The following is a 16,916-nucleotide window of genomic DNA, read 5'->3' as shown; positions in this document are numbered from 1 at the left end:
TCACTCTTAATTATTTACTAATAAACTATTTTAACTAATTATTATTATTTTGCATCATCAGAATCACCATCATGAATAATTAGATAACTTAAGAAAGAAAAGAATGAATTTTGATTTTTTATACTTCAGAAATTATTGAAAATAAATAAATAAATATTTAATTATTAAATTGCTGCTAGCTCAATAGCAGAGAAAATAATAAAATATGTATGAATTAATATTTTCCATTCTCTAAATTGACAAGTATAGAATCATTATCATACACCTAATTCCACTAGATTTTCCCCCCATTTTTTAAAAGAATAAATAGGATGATTACCCATTAATAGGTATAATACAAAAAGCTGTATAAAATAAAATTACAAAAAGAAGAAGAAAAAACAAAAACCTTAATGGTGCAAAGGGTTTGGACCGGTTGGAACAAGCCGGTTTTGAGCATCATAACGTGGATCAAAATCAGTTCCGGCCGCTGGCTGGGGTTGCACCGGCAAGTGCCAGTGATGAAGACGGTGTGAGTTGTTGAGAAATGGGGTGAAATCAAATTTATCAGACAACAATCTTCTGTTGCTCCTCAAAGGTTGAAGAAAAATAGATACATGATTAATATTTGAAAAGAAAGAAGAACATCCACAGAAGAAGAAGAAGAAGAAGAAGAAGAAGAAGAAGAGAATGGTACTAATAAAGAGTGAAAGAGATGGTGGGATTTTCATGGCTATAGCAGAAGAGGAAAGAGCAGAGGATGAAGATAAAAGGTTGCATGGAGAGAGAGAGAGAGCTTAAAAGTGGAAGAGGAAGCTGGGAGATAGCTAGAGGAGCATAAGAAATGGTGCAATGTGTTGAGATGGGAGTGTGGTATTTGTATGGGATTTTTTATTTAAGAAAATTTATTATTTAATCCTAAGATTTATTAGTGAATTTTTTTATTTTAAAAAATATATTAAAATATTATTAATTTTTAAAAACTTTATTAATTAATTTTTTATTAATTTTAAGGTTAAATATTAAAAAATAAATTAAAATATGTGATAAAAGACATTTTAAAAAATATAGGACCAAATAGTGATAAAAATATTTTAATATTTTTTACTATTTAATTTGTATAATATAAGAAAATATATTAGTTAATTTTTTAATTTTAAAAATATATTAAAATATTTTTAATATTTTAAAAAATTAATTAATTAATTTTTTTTAAAATATTTTAATATTTAATTTTTATAAATTTAAAAAAATTATTAATTAATCTCTTATATTTTTAAAAAATTTACTAAATAATTTTTTTTATCAAAATATTTTAAATTTTTTATAATATTTAACGATTAAAATTAAAAAATTAATTAAATTTTTTTTTAAAATGTTAATAATATTTTAATATATTTTTAAAATTAAGAAATTAACTAATAAATTTTTTATATTAGTAAATTTTATTTTTAAAATCAATAAATGAATAATTTTTTTTATATATAATATAAGAATTAAAGAGTAAATTTCATTGGAAAAGAGAGCGGAAAGAAGATGCAGGAGATGCGGAGAGAAAGCAGAATTGTGGAGCATTGAATCCTTAGTTCCAATAAATCTTACTTTGCGTTCAAGCAACTAACACCCATTAATACCACAAATTGTCAAAAACCCCCAATTCTATTACTTCTAAAATTACCAACCCTAATATATAAATTATATATATATATAGATTATTAATTTTTAAATATATTAAATTTTATTAAATATTAAGAGATATTTTAAAATATTTTTTAAAAAATAAAATAGTAAAAAAAATAAAAATTATAGGTATTTATTAAAATGCTAAATTTTAATATGCAAAGGATAAACTAGTGCAAGCATTTAAAGAGTCAACTTTTGTAATACCCAAATGCTTATACATAGGAATAGTCTTACCTTAGGAAGCTCTACGCGGTCGGTGTGAATCTACCAATGCTAATAAAAGCTAATTTGGAGAAATTTATTATTTAATTTTTATATTATAAAAAAAATTATTAATTTTAAAAAATATATTAAAATATTTTTAACATTTTAAAAAATTTATTAATTAATATTTTATTAATTTTAACTATTAAATATTATAAAAAATTTATAATATTTTAATATAAAGAGACTAATTAGTAATATTAAATAAAATTAAGATATTAACTAATAAATTTTTTTTAAAACTAAACAATAAAACATTTAATTGCTAAAATTAAAACTAATTAATATACTTTTAAAACGTTAGAGGTATTTTAATAAATGTTTTTAAATTGAGAGACTAATTAATAAATTTTTTTATATTATATAGGCTAAATAACTCGTTGAAATCTGACTTTTTTATTAATTTTTAGATCATAATAATTAATTTTTTTAAAAAAAAAAATCAATGTGACATAATTCATTTTTAAGTTCAATTCAGTCTGCTATTCATCTATCTTTAAGCAACAACTCATATATATGAATATCGCATATATTAAATATAAACTCAATTTAAATATAAAATTGAGTTTAATGTTAATTAAATTAAATATGTAAACCAAAATTTATGTAATTAAAATTGTAAATTTAAATATAAATATTTAATTTAATAGCTATTAAACATATGTTTCCTATTCATTTGGAACTATATGGAGTTAATGGGATGGGAATTGAATTGACTTTTAGCTTTAATAAAAGAGTTAAAGGGCAGCCAAAGCTTTTGAAAATTGACTTTTAGAAATGGAATTTGACTTTTAGCTTCAATAAAAGATTTAGTTTTTACAAGCACGATAGACTTACTATTTATCAAACAATAATATTATATTTTGAAATTTAGAAAATAAAATTTAGAGTACGAGAGTGAACTTAATTAGAGAAGATCACGTCTCTCTTCTTTATTCTTTTTTTTTTTAACGACACATAACCGCCATTCTACTATAGTATCATATGTTTTTATCGCTTAGGTCCGTACGTACGAACTCGCTAATATATCTCTTTTTGTCAGGCGGCCATATAATTCTTCTGATGCGTGTGTTGATAGAACTGCGAAATGACTGGACCTACTCTTTCATTTCTTATCACGTCATCGAATAGACTATTTTCTAGTAGATCTGCGCGTGTTGTTAGTTCGGTTTACTTCACATCACCAGATTGGAGCATGCGAAGTTGAACCGGGCTTTGAGCTTTTTTTTTTTTTTTTTTAGGATTTGACTTGACTCTAAAGTGTAAGAAATCCGAAAACAAATACCTCATGTTAATGAACGGCTCAATTTACCCCTATTCCACAAATATTCTTTTTCTCTCTTCCCACATAAATATATTTTTTTATTTTTTTCATAAATACACCGAAATCCTCTCTTTGGGTGAGTAAGTCCTTTTCCAATAACACATTTATTATTATTATTATTATTAGACAATTTCAAAAATTTCATCAAACACTCTAAATTCATTGCCACCCTCCACATGACTCCATAGATGAAGGGACAAAGATCCATCATGGGCGTGTGTACTGCTTACACCAGCTCCAAACTCCAAAGGCGCTCTCTCTAGAACTTCCCTTTACAACTCTCCATTTCTTCAGTATGCCAAAATCATACAATCCGAATTCAATTAAAACTCAAATTCGTTACAAATCGGATTCTCATATAATATAATTTTATATATTTTAATTATTTATTTATATGAAAATATCTCCATTAATAATTTTTATTTAAAAATCAATACTTCTAAAGAATATTGAAATGATCTAATTTCAAATCTGAATATATAATATTCAAATCCATTTAATATTAGATCTCGGGTACCCGACCGAGTATTATCCCTGTTTAGGAAGTGGAAAATGGACTTAGCATGTGGCTTCTGCAAGAGAAGACCATCAAAATGGATCACTACTACCAACCCCCAATTCCGTGGATAGCTGAGATGACCCACCATTCATCCATCAGCCGTGGGAACACGTTATTGTTAGCCGTCGGATAAAGAGGACGCATATCTATTAGTGGTGTAGTGTCAATGTGCGTAGACGCATATCTATTACTGGTGTAGTGTCAATGTGCGTAGTTGGCCATTACAAAAAATTACCAATTACCAAAATGATGCTAGAGAATAAGTGCAACACGCACCAAAAACACACTACTCATGAAGATTTAAGCAATAAGCACTAATAAAACACAACATTCTTTGATTTCAAATAAAAAAACCCATTTGGCCAGAAGAAACATTACACAACTCATGAACACAGTAGATCCATAGCCAAAATTTCAAAAAAAGTTAGCTTAATTATGGAGCAATTATGAGAGTTTCACCACACCAATGTGTATAAAAAAAGAAATGCAAAAAGTGCTAACAAGGGAAGAGAGAGAGTGACTTACAACACACAAGGCATTATCAACAGTAGTTCTTAATGGACAAAAACTTATAGAAGTGAATGTCTACATAGCGACACATCTAGATCAACTGTTGTGTTATCTTTCATATTGAATTTGAAGATCTTGTTCCTATGCACTGCCCTAGTTAGTTAATTTGACACTCAACCTTCTTCCCAATCTATATCGTCCTCCTCCTCTCCTGAAGCTTCTGCTTCAACATTCAAGTCATTGACCTTGTAACTTTCACCCGAATTGCCTGCAATACCATAAGGCAAAAACAAAGCACAATTATTGCTAAGATTTGGTAACAAAATTTAGTTTCTATGATATAAAAAAACTCACTAGTTAGTTTCTTAGTTTTTAAAAACTCATTAAAACATTCCTAATACATCCTGATGTATTAAAAAGTCTACTAAATTAGTCATTCGTTAATTTTAGGTATTAAGTATTTTATTATTCAGCCCTTTTAGCATGAAAAAATTCATTAATTGATTCCTCAAATTTATAAAATTATAAACTAATTAGTCCTTAACGGCTAAAATTAATGGAGTGATTAATTAGTAGTTTTTTAAAATCTCAGGACATTTTAATGTATTTTTCAAAATTAAGAGATTAACGAAGAATTTCCTATACCACAGGAACTAACGAGTGAGATTTCCTATACCACAAGAACTTTAGTAAGATTCCCTAAAAGGAAATAAGAGATTATAAAACAACAAAAATAAAAAATCATAATTAACTATTGGCCAAAGGGCACAATAAGATTTCTAAAAAGAACCAAGCCACCCAAATTGTCTCCTCTCCCCTTCCCTCCTTTTATTTTTCCCCCTTCTCTCTCCGCGCCAAATAGACACCATTTGATTCAAAATGAAGAACATAGAAAGAAAAAAAGGGAGCTATGGGACTAGTAAAGATCTCATTCCATGATATGTTTAACGAGTATTACCTCCAGTTGGGGCCTCTTCCCATTCAACATCATCTTCCCCTTCGTCCTCCTCGCGTTTGGATTTCATGCCCACCTGACGATTAGAAACAGATTCAGGGACAGCATTTGAGTTGGATACTTGCAACAGCTCTTGGTTCTTAGCAGCTTCTTCTAGTTCTTGTTGCTTCTTAAGCAAAGCAGCATAATAGGCTTTAACGTACTCATCCTGCCAAGAGAGTGAGCAGAAACTTTACTTTATAAAGATAAATAGAAGAGCAGAAACTAAGTCAACTGTATTCAGACAAGTAAAAGAGAAAAAGAGAGAGGACAAAGATACTATGAATGACAGATCAAAACAAGGCAAAAATTTATGTGATTCCTGAGACCTGTAAGCTTTTATTATCAACATCATCACTAGTGGACTTCTTCTCATGTGAGAATTCTGCTGCTGAAATGCCATCCATCTTAGACTCCTGTTTGACCTCTCCACGTTGCTCTTTCGTAAGATTCATTCCCTGCTTGATCATCCATGGCGGCAAAACTTTCAGGCCCGAACTTCCAGTTTGAGATTTGACATCCTCTTCCTTGCCTTCAATGCCAGAAAAGGCAACTTCAACCTGCCAAGATCAGTCCTGATCATAAATGATCCAATCTAAATGCAGATTGTTTCCAGTGTTTGGAACTAAGACCCAATAATATTATTGAGGGTATATGACACTAAAATAATAATTTCAAATGTTCATAACAATATTTTCCTTTTCCAGAAATTGACAGAAAAGATGATTGTCCGGAAAAAAAAATTGTGGAAAAAAAAAGGAACTCAGCAACTAGAGAAGACCCTCCAAAATACAAAGAGAAAGTAATAAGCATGTTAGATCATCACCACTTAAACCACTAAGCAAGCATGTTAGATCATCACCACTTAAACCATTGTTGCTTAATGTTGCAATATGTTCAGTTACCACAAAAGCCAAACTTTCATCAAGGTATGGTTGTCCGCATCATGCCATGTCATCCAACAATCACTACGAAACATAGGTAATTACCGAAGCAAACTCAAAATATTTTGGAACTAAGACATTTAAAATGGTAAGCAACTCAAAATTCAAAACATTCGCAAGGGTTCCAAGAATTATGGGAGATCTTATATGCCATTTCACAATTTCAGAGACAGACTGTGCTGGCATTCTAAGAGGAAATCTGGTAAGATTTTATTAACTTTCTTGTTGCCACATGATAAGAAAATAAAATCACAACTGCATGCACCACTTTCTTCTTCATTTTGGCTTCTAAACATTGTATCACTAGGTATTTATGCTATTCACTAATCATTTGAAATAAGCAATAAATGCAAACCCAACTAACTGGTGATGACATCTTTAGAGAGTAAAGAAAAGTCCATATGGAAAATAGCATTTTGGTTATTGCATCTTCAGAAGTTGCTTACCAAACGTCCCAAACGTTTTTATTAGCAGAGAAGAAAAAGAAAAGGAAAGTAAAAAAGTTCTCAGATAAAAAACAAAGTTTTCCAGAACAGAAAAATTGGAAAAGTAAAGTTTGGCCCTTTGCAGTAGATCCTGTCCGGTAACTTGCCATATCAGCATTGTGAAACATGCACAAATATAAGAGAGAAAAAAATATGAAAAAAGGGCTCCTTTTAAACCCAAATGGAACTATTTGGTGGTATTAGTCTATCTAGGGTGAGCTTTTGATCGGTTCGGTTCAAAACCGAACCAAATAAACCGAAAATCGAAATTTTGGTATTTATAAAAATCAAACCGAATCGATTTTGATCAGAAACCGAATCGAACCGATTTGAATTGGTTAGGTTTGATCGGTTTGAATTTTTAATAAATTTTTTATTTTTTACACTTTATTTTTAGTATTTTAAAATTTAATTGAAATATTTTAACCTTAAGTATGATCTAATATCTCTATATTATTAAAAATAATATACTATTATCACTAATCGGTTCGGTTCAGTTTTTTCGATTTTTTCTGATCAAAACCAAACCGAACCGAAATAACTGAAATATTTTAAATTAAAAACCGAACCGAATTAAATTTTCGAATCAATTTGGTTCGGTCGGTTTTTTCGGTTTAAATTGAATTCTGCTCACCCCCGAGTCTATCAATTAAGTGGAACTATATACAAGAATGCATCTTGTGGAGTTGGCCATAGCCATTTACCAAAAACTGAACATCCCATCTGAAAAACAAAAGGCCAAAACAGCACATAATGCCTATTGATACCATTTTGTGAATGAAAATGAACTTAATGTTTTGATACAAATACACTGGAACATAAAAAAAATGATGTGGCTAATATTTCTATTTAGCTTAACACAGCACACCAGTGGCAATGCGTTGAGTTCTCCAAAGGACAAGATACCGTGTAAAAAATTGATCTTCCTGTTACCTTCCAGTGCATCCCTCATGTATACTATAGTGAAGAATAATGACTTTTAGACTGGTATGACAGTTTCAGTACATTATCTAGTGGAATTACAATTGCATTCTATCAGGTGACACCAAAATCCAGATTCTGTAATGGATTGGACATTAATAATTCTCCCAAGGAATGTGACGCATATTTAGTACAGGTTAAGTATACGAGCTGCAAAAGTATTTCAACCCCAAGTAGTGAGTTTTTACAGCCCAACAGAATTACTTCAATCTAATGAACATGAACAAACTATAATAACACCAATTGCACAAGTTCTATCCAACAGCTCACCAAGTTCTAAATCAAGCAATCTACCTGACCGAAAGTATATTATTTAGGAATAGGACCATATAATGCAGATTAACAGCAAAAGCATTTAAGTTTTGGATCTCCTGTAACTGAATCCTACTTACTGTGCAGTCAGAAGTAGATGCAGAATCATATATTAAGAGGACGAATTTAACCTGCAGTCAGAAGAGATGCAGTCTCGTACAATGATTATAATTAATAAAATTTACGAATTACACTTTTACTAAACAATAATAAATGTTCATTATGTTTTTAATAAACCATATATACTATGAATTTTAAATAGTTAAGAAAAACTTTAAAAAGTATTCATATTACATTTAGGTAAGCATACTAATATTATATATCTAACTTTAAACATAAAAGTAAAAAGAAAAGGTACAAAGACATTATGATTCTAAAAAATGACAATATGAAACTTGAATCGCTCCTCTAAAATGTGGAATTTGAAATCTAAAAATAGTGCTTCAAAATATTTTTTTTCCTTTTGATTTCATATCCTTTTTTAAATTTTTTTTTGTCTAGAGTATTCTAAATAGATGTTACACTTTATAATATTTAATTGCTATTATTATTTTGTACATTTTTAAAATAATTTTTAGCATAATAATATATGAATCCATATATCATTGTCACTTTTATTTTTATTATTAATATTATAATTCTAGAATTAATATATTACAGTTAAAATATATAATTATTAATTAAAAAAATTGAAGGGGTTTAGAGGCGATTTGATATTTCCCTTATTATCAACTTGTTTCCAGAGACATTAGCCATAAGATGATACCAAGCGTTCCAGCAATTAAGACCAACATATTTGAGTCGTGAAACATAATGGGACTGGACGGACGTATGGTGCATCTTTTACTAAACAATAACCAATGTTCATTATGTTTTCATTAAACCATATATACTATGAATTTTAAATAGTTAAGAAAAACTTTAAAAAATATTCATATTACATTTAGGTAATCATACTAATTTTATATAAACATAAAAGTAAAAAAGAAAAGGTACAAAGACATTATGATAATAAAAAATGACAATGTGAAACTTGAATCACTCCTCTAAAATGTGGAATTTGAAATCTAAAAATAGTGCTTCAAAATATTTTTTTTTTCTTTTGATTTCATATCCTTTTTTAAATATTTTTTTGTCTAGAGTATTCTCAATAAATGTTACACTTTATAATATTTAATTACTATTATTATTTTGTTCATTTTTAAAATAATTTTTAGCATAATAATATATGAATCCATATATCATTATCACTTTTATTTTTATTATTAATATTACAATTCTAGAATTTATATATTACAGTTAAAATATTTAATTATTAATTTAAAAAATTGAAGGGGTTTAGAGGCCATTTGATATTTCCCTTATTATCAACTTGTTTCCAGAAACATTAGTCATAAGATGATACCAAGCGTTCCAGCAATTAAGACCAACATTTTTGAGTCGTGATACATAATGGGACTGGACGGATGTATGGTGCATGGGGGCAGGCTGCAGTCTTCAATGATATGCCAATTTGGATCATGGTATGTGAATTACACTTTTTTTGGGTCGTCTTGCTCTTTATTGCTTAAATTTTACACCTAGAATCATTTCACGACAATTTCTTACCTATAAATTATTTGAAGTGAAATAGATTTAGCAAACAATGAGGTAAAGTTAATAGTAATAATATTTTAAATTGGCAATTAAATCTGTATTGTAAATTCTTAATAATAAAGTCAAAATTTTTAAATTTATCACAATTATAGCTAGAGTAGTTAATAATCAATTATAATATAGTCACTAAAATTCTGTCGATAAAACCCTAATTTAAATTTTATATTTAAAAGTGAATATATTATACATTTATCATATATTAAAATATTTCATTAAATGTTTATATTCAATACATATGTAAACCATGTGCATATTTTTTTTTATAGCCAATTCTGTTAATATCAATAATGTTAAATAAAATAGAAATATCATATGTTTAATATCATACTTTTATTTATGTGTGTGTGTGTGTTTGTGGGAATAAGGGGAGATTTAGGACGGATAAAAAAGGATATAGTTGAAATAAAAAAATTTATTCTAAGGACTATTTCATTAAACATACAAAACTTGAACAACTATATTTTACTTTACCAATAACTTTTCCAAATTCTATTTAGTCATCTTGTTGCAATTGTGATCAATTGAAAAGATTTGTCTTTATTATCCAAGATTTAAAATTTTGGCAATAAATATGAATAAACACAAATATTTAGATTTTCTCATCTAATAGGTCACATGTTAGAGATTTGTAACTATGATTAAGATAATACTTTATGCACCCCTACCCACACCTCAAACATCTTGCATAAGTGAGAGAAATTGAGCCAAAAAAAATATTACCTTTGTCTCCCCAATAAATGTCATTGGCGTTCTACCATATCCTAGCCCTTGGGAAGATTTGGAAGGATCATTGGAACTCGAATCACCATTTACTGCGCGCCCAGCAACACTTGCTCGAGCTTCCCATGCTTGAAGGCTTCCAAATTCAGGAACAGCCAAATCTTTCACTCTATTAAGTTGATCCATTAATGGTTTAAGTTGTACCTGCAACCATTTGGCTTTGTCCACTGAGAAAGCAATAGCATATGAGAGTACTAAAAATAACTAATTATGAGCATCAGCAAGAGCTTGCATGTAATCTGAAGTGGAAGACAGGCATAATGAAACAAATAGTAAAATCTTTAATAATATATGATATAAGACAGACACTTTAGAGAACTTGAATATAGCATAATAACACTTTCTCAGGTGCACCCAAGAATGATTAAACAATTAACTTGGGAAAGAAGAAGAGTTTCTCATTGCATGAAAACACCCTTTATTTTTTTATCTTATACCCACTCTAAAAAGTAAAAACATAGATGTCATCAGGACAAGACGCAACCAATTTCAGTCATTTATTGTATTCACTAATCAAAATTAGCATAACTACAACACATACAAGTAACAAACATCAAATTAGGTATAGGAGAAATATACCCAAGAGAAGCATTGGGGAGGCAATGGGGCCAAACCCACCCCGCCCATCTTGTCCCCAGATATTTTATTGATTCCATCACGGTGTTAGGCTCCTGATTCATAGCCATTCCATTGCCACCATCCACCCCTCCCCTCTCCCCTTTTCCACAAACACCCAAGCCCTTGGCCATCTTAATAACGATTATATGGTTATATATTAATATAATGTAACCATTTGGGCATTATGAATTCTAACTCTTGGCAGTCTGTAACTATATTTTCCATTCTTAAGTTACGTGACTTTCATTAATGTTTAATCTTTGAAATTCTATGTATTTAGATTGCAAAACTATACACATATGTATAGTTGGATAGTGCGTGGAAACAATAATATTTTTATGCTCTAAAGCATAAACATTAAAATATCAATAAACAATAATATTTCCCCCTTAATACAATAATTATATCTTACATTAATAAAGTGGTCAAGGAAATATGACAATTATATTTCAGATGTAGAAAATTTTAATTTAATATTTTTTTTTTCAATTATTTAACGTGATTTTAGAGGAAATTACAACCCCTTAACATTGAGCAAAATTTACACTTGTATCTTTGCTTTTCTAAAAATTCATTAAACATTTCTTGACTTTTGGAAAAATATGCACTTCAATCTTTCCATTACATTTTTGTCCCTCGCCACCAAAGTAAATAACTTTTCAATCCCTCAACTTTAGATATAAAAATATTTTAGTGCCTACCTTTGAACTTTTGACAAACAGAGGTTTTCAAAACTCAGAAAATAATGTTGTTTGAAGTTAAATATTAGGTACAAAATATATACTATTTAACAAGACTAAAAAGTAACGAACTCAGAATTCAAGGACAATTTAATTCATTAAAAACTGGATATATCATAGAATGTCAAAGGGCATTTTTTAATTTACTAATTGCATTATTCAAAATGGTATGCATATTTCTTGTGAAGTTCTGTCATCTTGGTCTTTAGAGTATTAACTTCCTAATTCATGATGGAATAAGTATTTTTCAAATTATAATGATTTACTTTGTTTCTTATGTATTAGGAATCATTAAGAGAACTTGCAATTTTAAGTTTCTTTTATTGTATCATGCACTTTGTGAAAACTAGTAGCATGTCTTTTAGTGCTTAATTTTGTTTAGATGAAGTGTTTTGCCTTGCTCCCGTGAGGTAGAATGCTCAGATCTTTCACTAGAGAGGACAACCAACAAGTCACAACAATAAATAAAAGTCAAAATAACATCAAGATCTTGTGCAATAAACAAGCAAGAACTTTATGATAATTGATAAAAAAAAATGATATAACTTCAAAAAAGGTTCCTTATCACTATATATATTTTCTATTTCAGAGAAACTGACCAATAAGGTAAACTTAACCAGCTATTGGCACTCAATTACTTAGCTTATATTCCTACCATAGACAAGGTGTACATCATAGCTAATAGCATAAACTTCAAATAAAAAAATGTGCCTCTTAAGTTACAATTCAAATTGTTGTCAATCAATAAGAAATAAGCATTCTACTTAAGAAGATAAAATCATATAGCTGTAACGAAGAACAAACCTCCATTTTTTGAAGCATGTCCTTTAATTTTTCACGCCGTCGCCTCCTTGCATTATCATCTCCATCTCCTCCTTCTTGAGCAGCTAACTTGTCACTCTCTGCCACAAGTTCGCCATTGCAATTCTCACAGTGGAAGTACTCATCATCTGGAGAAACCAACCGCAGCGCATCCAAGGCATTGTACCTAAAATCAGGAATTATGCAAACTTCTAATATTATAAATTAAAACCATCAAGATAAAGACACAAAAAAAAAAAAAGAAAAAGAAAGAAAGAAGGAAAGAGGAAAGAAGTAGACAAACCGACAGAGAACAAAAGCAAAACATTAATAGATACCTTCTCCCACAGTTAGGGCATATATACTCTTGAACAGTATTCTTGTTTTCCAATTCATCCTTTAGCTTTTTCCTCAAGCGGTGCAATCTGTACCTAACAACATCATATATCTGGAATCCAAATAGATTTAGGCCTCTTCACAAATGCAGAAGCCAACTGAACATTTAGCAAAATATATAATATAGTCAATAGCAATCAAAATGAAGGATTTATGTCATAGAGAAAAGATGAAAACCTGTGCATAATCCAGACAACAGTAAGAGTGAGTGTGTAGCTTTATCTTTTCCTCCCCCTCTTTTGCATTCCGTTGACCTTCAGCAGTGGCAGCTACAGCAGCACTATATATCTTTGCTCCCTTAGCCGTCTGCAAAAAGTCAAAGGGCAATGATAACATATGGACAATCAAAGGAGATTACATTATCAAAGGAACTCATAGCATATCTAAGACTAGAGATGAAGCAGCATAAATATCCACCATGATAATCAGGAATGCAGAGGAGCTCAAAAAATTTGGGCCAGTAACAACCATTATAGGAGATTGTACAAGAAAGGGACAAGTGTAATACAGACACACACACACACATATGTATTTATGTATGTATATGCATATATATATATATATATATATATATATATATATATAAACATTCGTAGATGACATAAAGCAAGCATCTTATACAAGGAAATATTATGCATACCCTTAGCCTTCCTCTCTTCATTTTTTACCTCAAGCTCTAACAAGATAGTGAATACAACAAAAGAATCCTGATAAACTACAAAATGATTAAATCAAAGAAAAAGCGCAATGTTAATTTTATTCAAAATGATGCCACTCATTGAATACTTAGAACGGTAATGAAAAATTAAAAGTGGTATAAATTATATTAAAGAAAGTCTTAAGGATAAACAGTTAGATTGATACACATGTAGAGCAAGGGTTAAGTACGTTGGTGCATTGACCAGTGGTTTGGTGATCTCCCATGTTGGTTTGACTATTTAGATACAAGTGTAACAAATTGAAGAGACTAGATTCAGTGAGCTGAAAAATAAAATAAAATGCTTCCATGTTCCTGGTTCTATTAACTGACAATCCGTCATCAGACAATTCACACTAAATGCTTTTATGCGCACTCTCACAACTGATGTGGTATGAGCACTGGGAAATTATGCAAAACCAATAATAGCTGACAAGAAAATTTAATTCATGGAATAAATTAACAAGTAAAACTCTCACCTCTTTCCTATGATCTCGAGTAATTAGTTTTTCTTCCTCAAAAAACCGCAGGGTTCGACGAAGTTGCTTTGAGTGCAATTTCAAATCCTTTGCCAAATCTTCTTCCCTAACCCATTGTCGTCTGCAAATACAACATATATATAAAAAAAAAAAAAATTACAATTACAAATTACATACTAAGAATTTTGGGGCCCCCAACTCTACAAAATATATCAAAATAGAAAAACGATTTTAATGTCACCCACATATAGAGCATGCAGAAAACTACAAGAATTCAACATGAAAAAATTCTTAAAAGTGACCAAAAAGACAGTATAGATTGCAAAAAGAAGATTCGTTGCTAATTAGAGCATTGGGTCGAATCTAGCATGCCAATTTAACAAGAAGCCAATCACAACTTAGTCAAGCAAGCAAGCCCAACAGTGATCACTGGTTCCCAGTACGACGCCCAAATGAAATTCAAAATTCAAACTCCAAAATGCTAACTAAAATTTGGGTAAATGAATAATGGTTGCAACCCCGCGTCTTGTTTCACTCAGATAAACATTAAAAACGTTTCTTATTAGCCCATCAAAACAGATAGTTACTACTACTGGAAAAATGAAATATCAATCTTAAATTCTTTTAAAAAAATGAAAGTAAGCAAGTACAGCTCCAACCTAGTGAGAGCGTCAAGCACCACCACAGCAATTCCTCTGTTATCGCTCCTTCCCGTTTTAGGTTGATTATCTCCTTTCGTGGTTATATCATCATAAAAAGCTCGAGCAGCAAGCTTCACCAACCTGGTTCATAATCCAAAAGTAAGTAAAACAAAAAAGAGCAAGTAATCAGTTGGAGATTTGAAGAAACATCGATGAATTGAGGTCTAAAAGGAGTTTACCGATTGAACGGCTCCACGCTCATATTGTTGGTGTAGATATGCCAGCTTTTACTGGTTGAAAAGATTTGTGTTTCTCAAAGGAAGAAGTAGTGAGAGAGAGAGAGAAAGAGAGAGAGGTGAGTATGGCCTTCGCAGCACTGATTAGCTTTCGATGCTGGTAGATGTGTAGTGGCGGAGGGTCACCGGCGAGACTAAGAGGCAGGGAAACGGCTTTTTCTAGAAGCAGCTATGGCGTGTGAATAGTCCGCTTATTTGCATTTCTAGTCCATTAATTTATTAAGTTATTTTATTATTGCCCCTCAATTTGAACTTATCTATACCTGTATATTTATATTAAAGGTGAAACTAAAAGTACAATACTTGCCTATTTTTATTATTCTATCCTTTTTTAAAAAATTTAAATTTTTTTATACTTTAATTGACCAATTTCAATTTAATATTTACAATAATTAATTTATAATATAATAAATAATAATTTTTCAAATATAATTTAATTTAATCGTCTAATTTAATTCTGATAAAACTCAAATGAAATAATAACCTTATATAATTTTTAAAAATTTATATTACTAAAATTGATTTATTTAATAAAAAAATAAAAATTATTTTTAATAATACATCATCATATCTTACAATGAAGCTAAAGAGTTTGCGGATAATTCACAAAAAGCCAAAAAAAAATAGTAAAATTAACATTAATTTTAAAATTAAAAAAATAAAAATAATTATATAAAGTAAATAAAATTATAATTTTATTTAAATTATGATTATTTATATAATATAGTAATTTACTATTATCACATTTAAAAAAATTAAATTTAATAAATTATTATCTAATAATATTATAAGAATAATTCAGCACTCACAAATTTAGTCTAATGATAAATGGATCTGATTAAATTTGAGACCTTTTAAATTCTACTCTTATTTTTAATTTTTATTTTAAAAAAAATAATCTATAATAGTTTTTTTCTTATTGGTTGTTTCAAGGCTCAGCATGATGAAAATGTTTGTGGATGTTGCGTCCTATAATCATGCTATTGCTAGCTAAATAGGTTTCTTAGAAAAACTTACAATCTTGGCATTACTTTCTTGGGAATCTACTTTCTCAGGAAAGTGATTGTGAATAGGAATGTTGAATCCTGTCCTATTTGTTTTTGTTTCTATCAAGCATTTTGTTGGATATAACCATCCAATTTGATTCCCCCATTCCTGGTATTTGTAATTAGGCCCATTCATATTCTCATATTGCACTTCCTATAAGTGGACAAAGTATGAATATCACTACATTTGTCTCCAAGGGAAGATGTTATTACAAAATTTTATAGTAATCCGACATCTTTTTCCCTGGTAAGATTTATGCTTGTTCCGTAATATTAATTATTTTAATAATTAATAATTATTTTAGTAGTGATTAATCAACATGCGAATCAGTGATCTCAAAATGTCGAACACAGATGATTAGGTCTGTGCAATCCATCGGCCGGTTCGCTTCTAAATGAAATTAAATTAAAAAAATTAAAAATTAAAATTTAAAAATATTAAAAATCAAATCAAATCGATTATTAAAATATAATCGAATGGAATCAAATTGATAAAAATCAATTCGATTTAATTTAATTATATAAAACTGAAATTTATAAATTTAACACGTTTAGATTTGAGCTGCTAATTAAATTAGGAAAAAAAGAAGAAAAAAAATTAAGTTTGGACCATTGAAAAAACTAAAAATTAAATTTTAAAAATATTAGAAATCAAAATCAAATTGATTATTAAAATATAACTGAATTTAGTCAAATCGATAAAAATCGATTCAGTTTGATTCGATTATATC

The 16,916-nt window shown here is 29.2% G+C and overlaps 1 protein-coding gene across 2 annotated transcripts; it reads right to left on the bottom strand.

The window, feature by feature from the left end:
* Window positions 1-4,221: 4,221 nt before the first annotated feature.
* Window positions 4,222-15,349, bottom strand: LOC110624745 (general transcription factor IIE subunit 1). Of its 2 annotated transcripts, XM_021770030.2 has the most exons (11): window positions 15,083-15,349; window positions 14,862-14,984; window positions 14,203-14,323; window positions 13,204-13,332; window positions 12,969-13,078; window positions 12,634-12,817; window positions 10,412-10,615; window positions 8,116-8,166; window positions 5,643-5,873; window positions 5,278-5,482; window positions 4,222-4,587 (listed from the first exon to the last, which is right to left on the bottom strand). In XM_021770030.2, exons 1-11 carry the CDS (start codon window positions 15,103-15,105, stop codon window positions 4,493-4,495), a joined length of 1,476 nt encoding a protein of 491 aa, XP_021625722.1. In that variant the 5' UTR covers window positions 15,106-15,349; the 3' UTR covers window positions 4,222-4,492. The 2 variants fall into 2 exon arrangements, with proteins under 2 accessions (XP_021625722.1, XP_021625729.1); XM_021770037.2 differs by lacking the exon at window positions 8,116-8,166 and having other exon boundaries at window positions 15,083-15,346.
* Between the last annotated feature and the right edge of the window lie 1,567 nt (window positions 15,350-16,916).

The sequence above is a fragment of the Manihot esculenta genome, chromosome 1, assembly GCF_001659605.2.
Source record: "Manihot esculenta cultivar AM560-2 chromosome 1, M.esculenta_v8, whole genome shotgun sequence".
Classification (NCBI taxonomy): Eukaryota; Viridiplantae; Streptophyta; class Magnoliopsida; order Malpighiales; family Euphorbiaceae; genus Manihot; species Manihot esculenta.
This window is presented reverse-complemented; position numbering and strand designations above follow the sequence as displayed.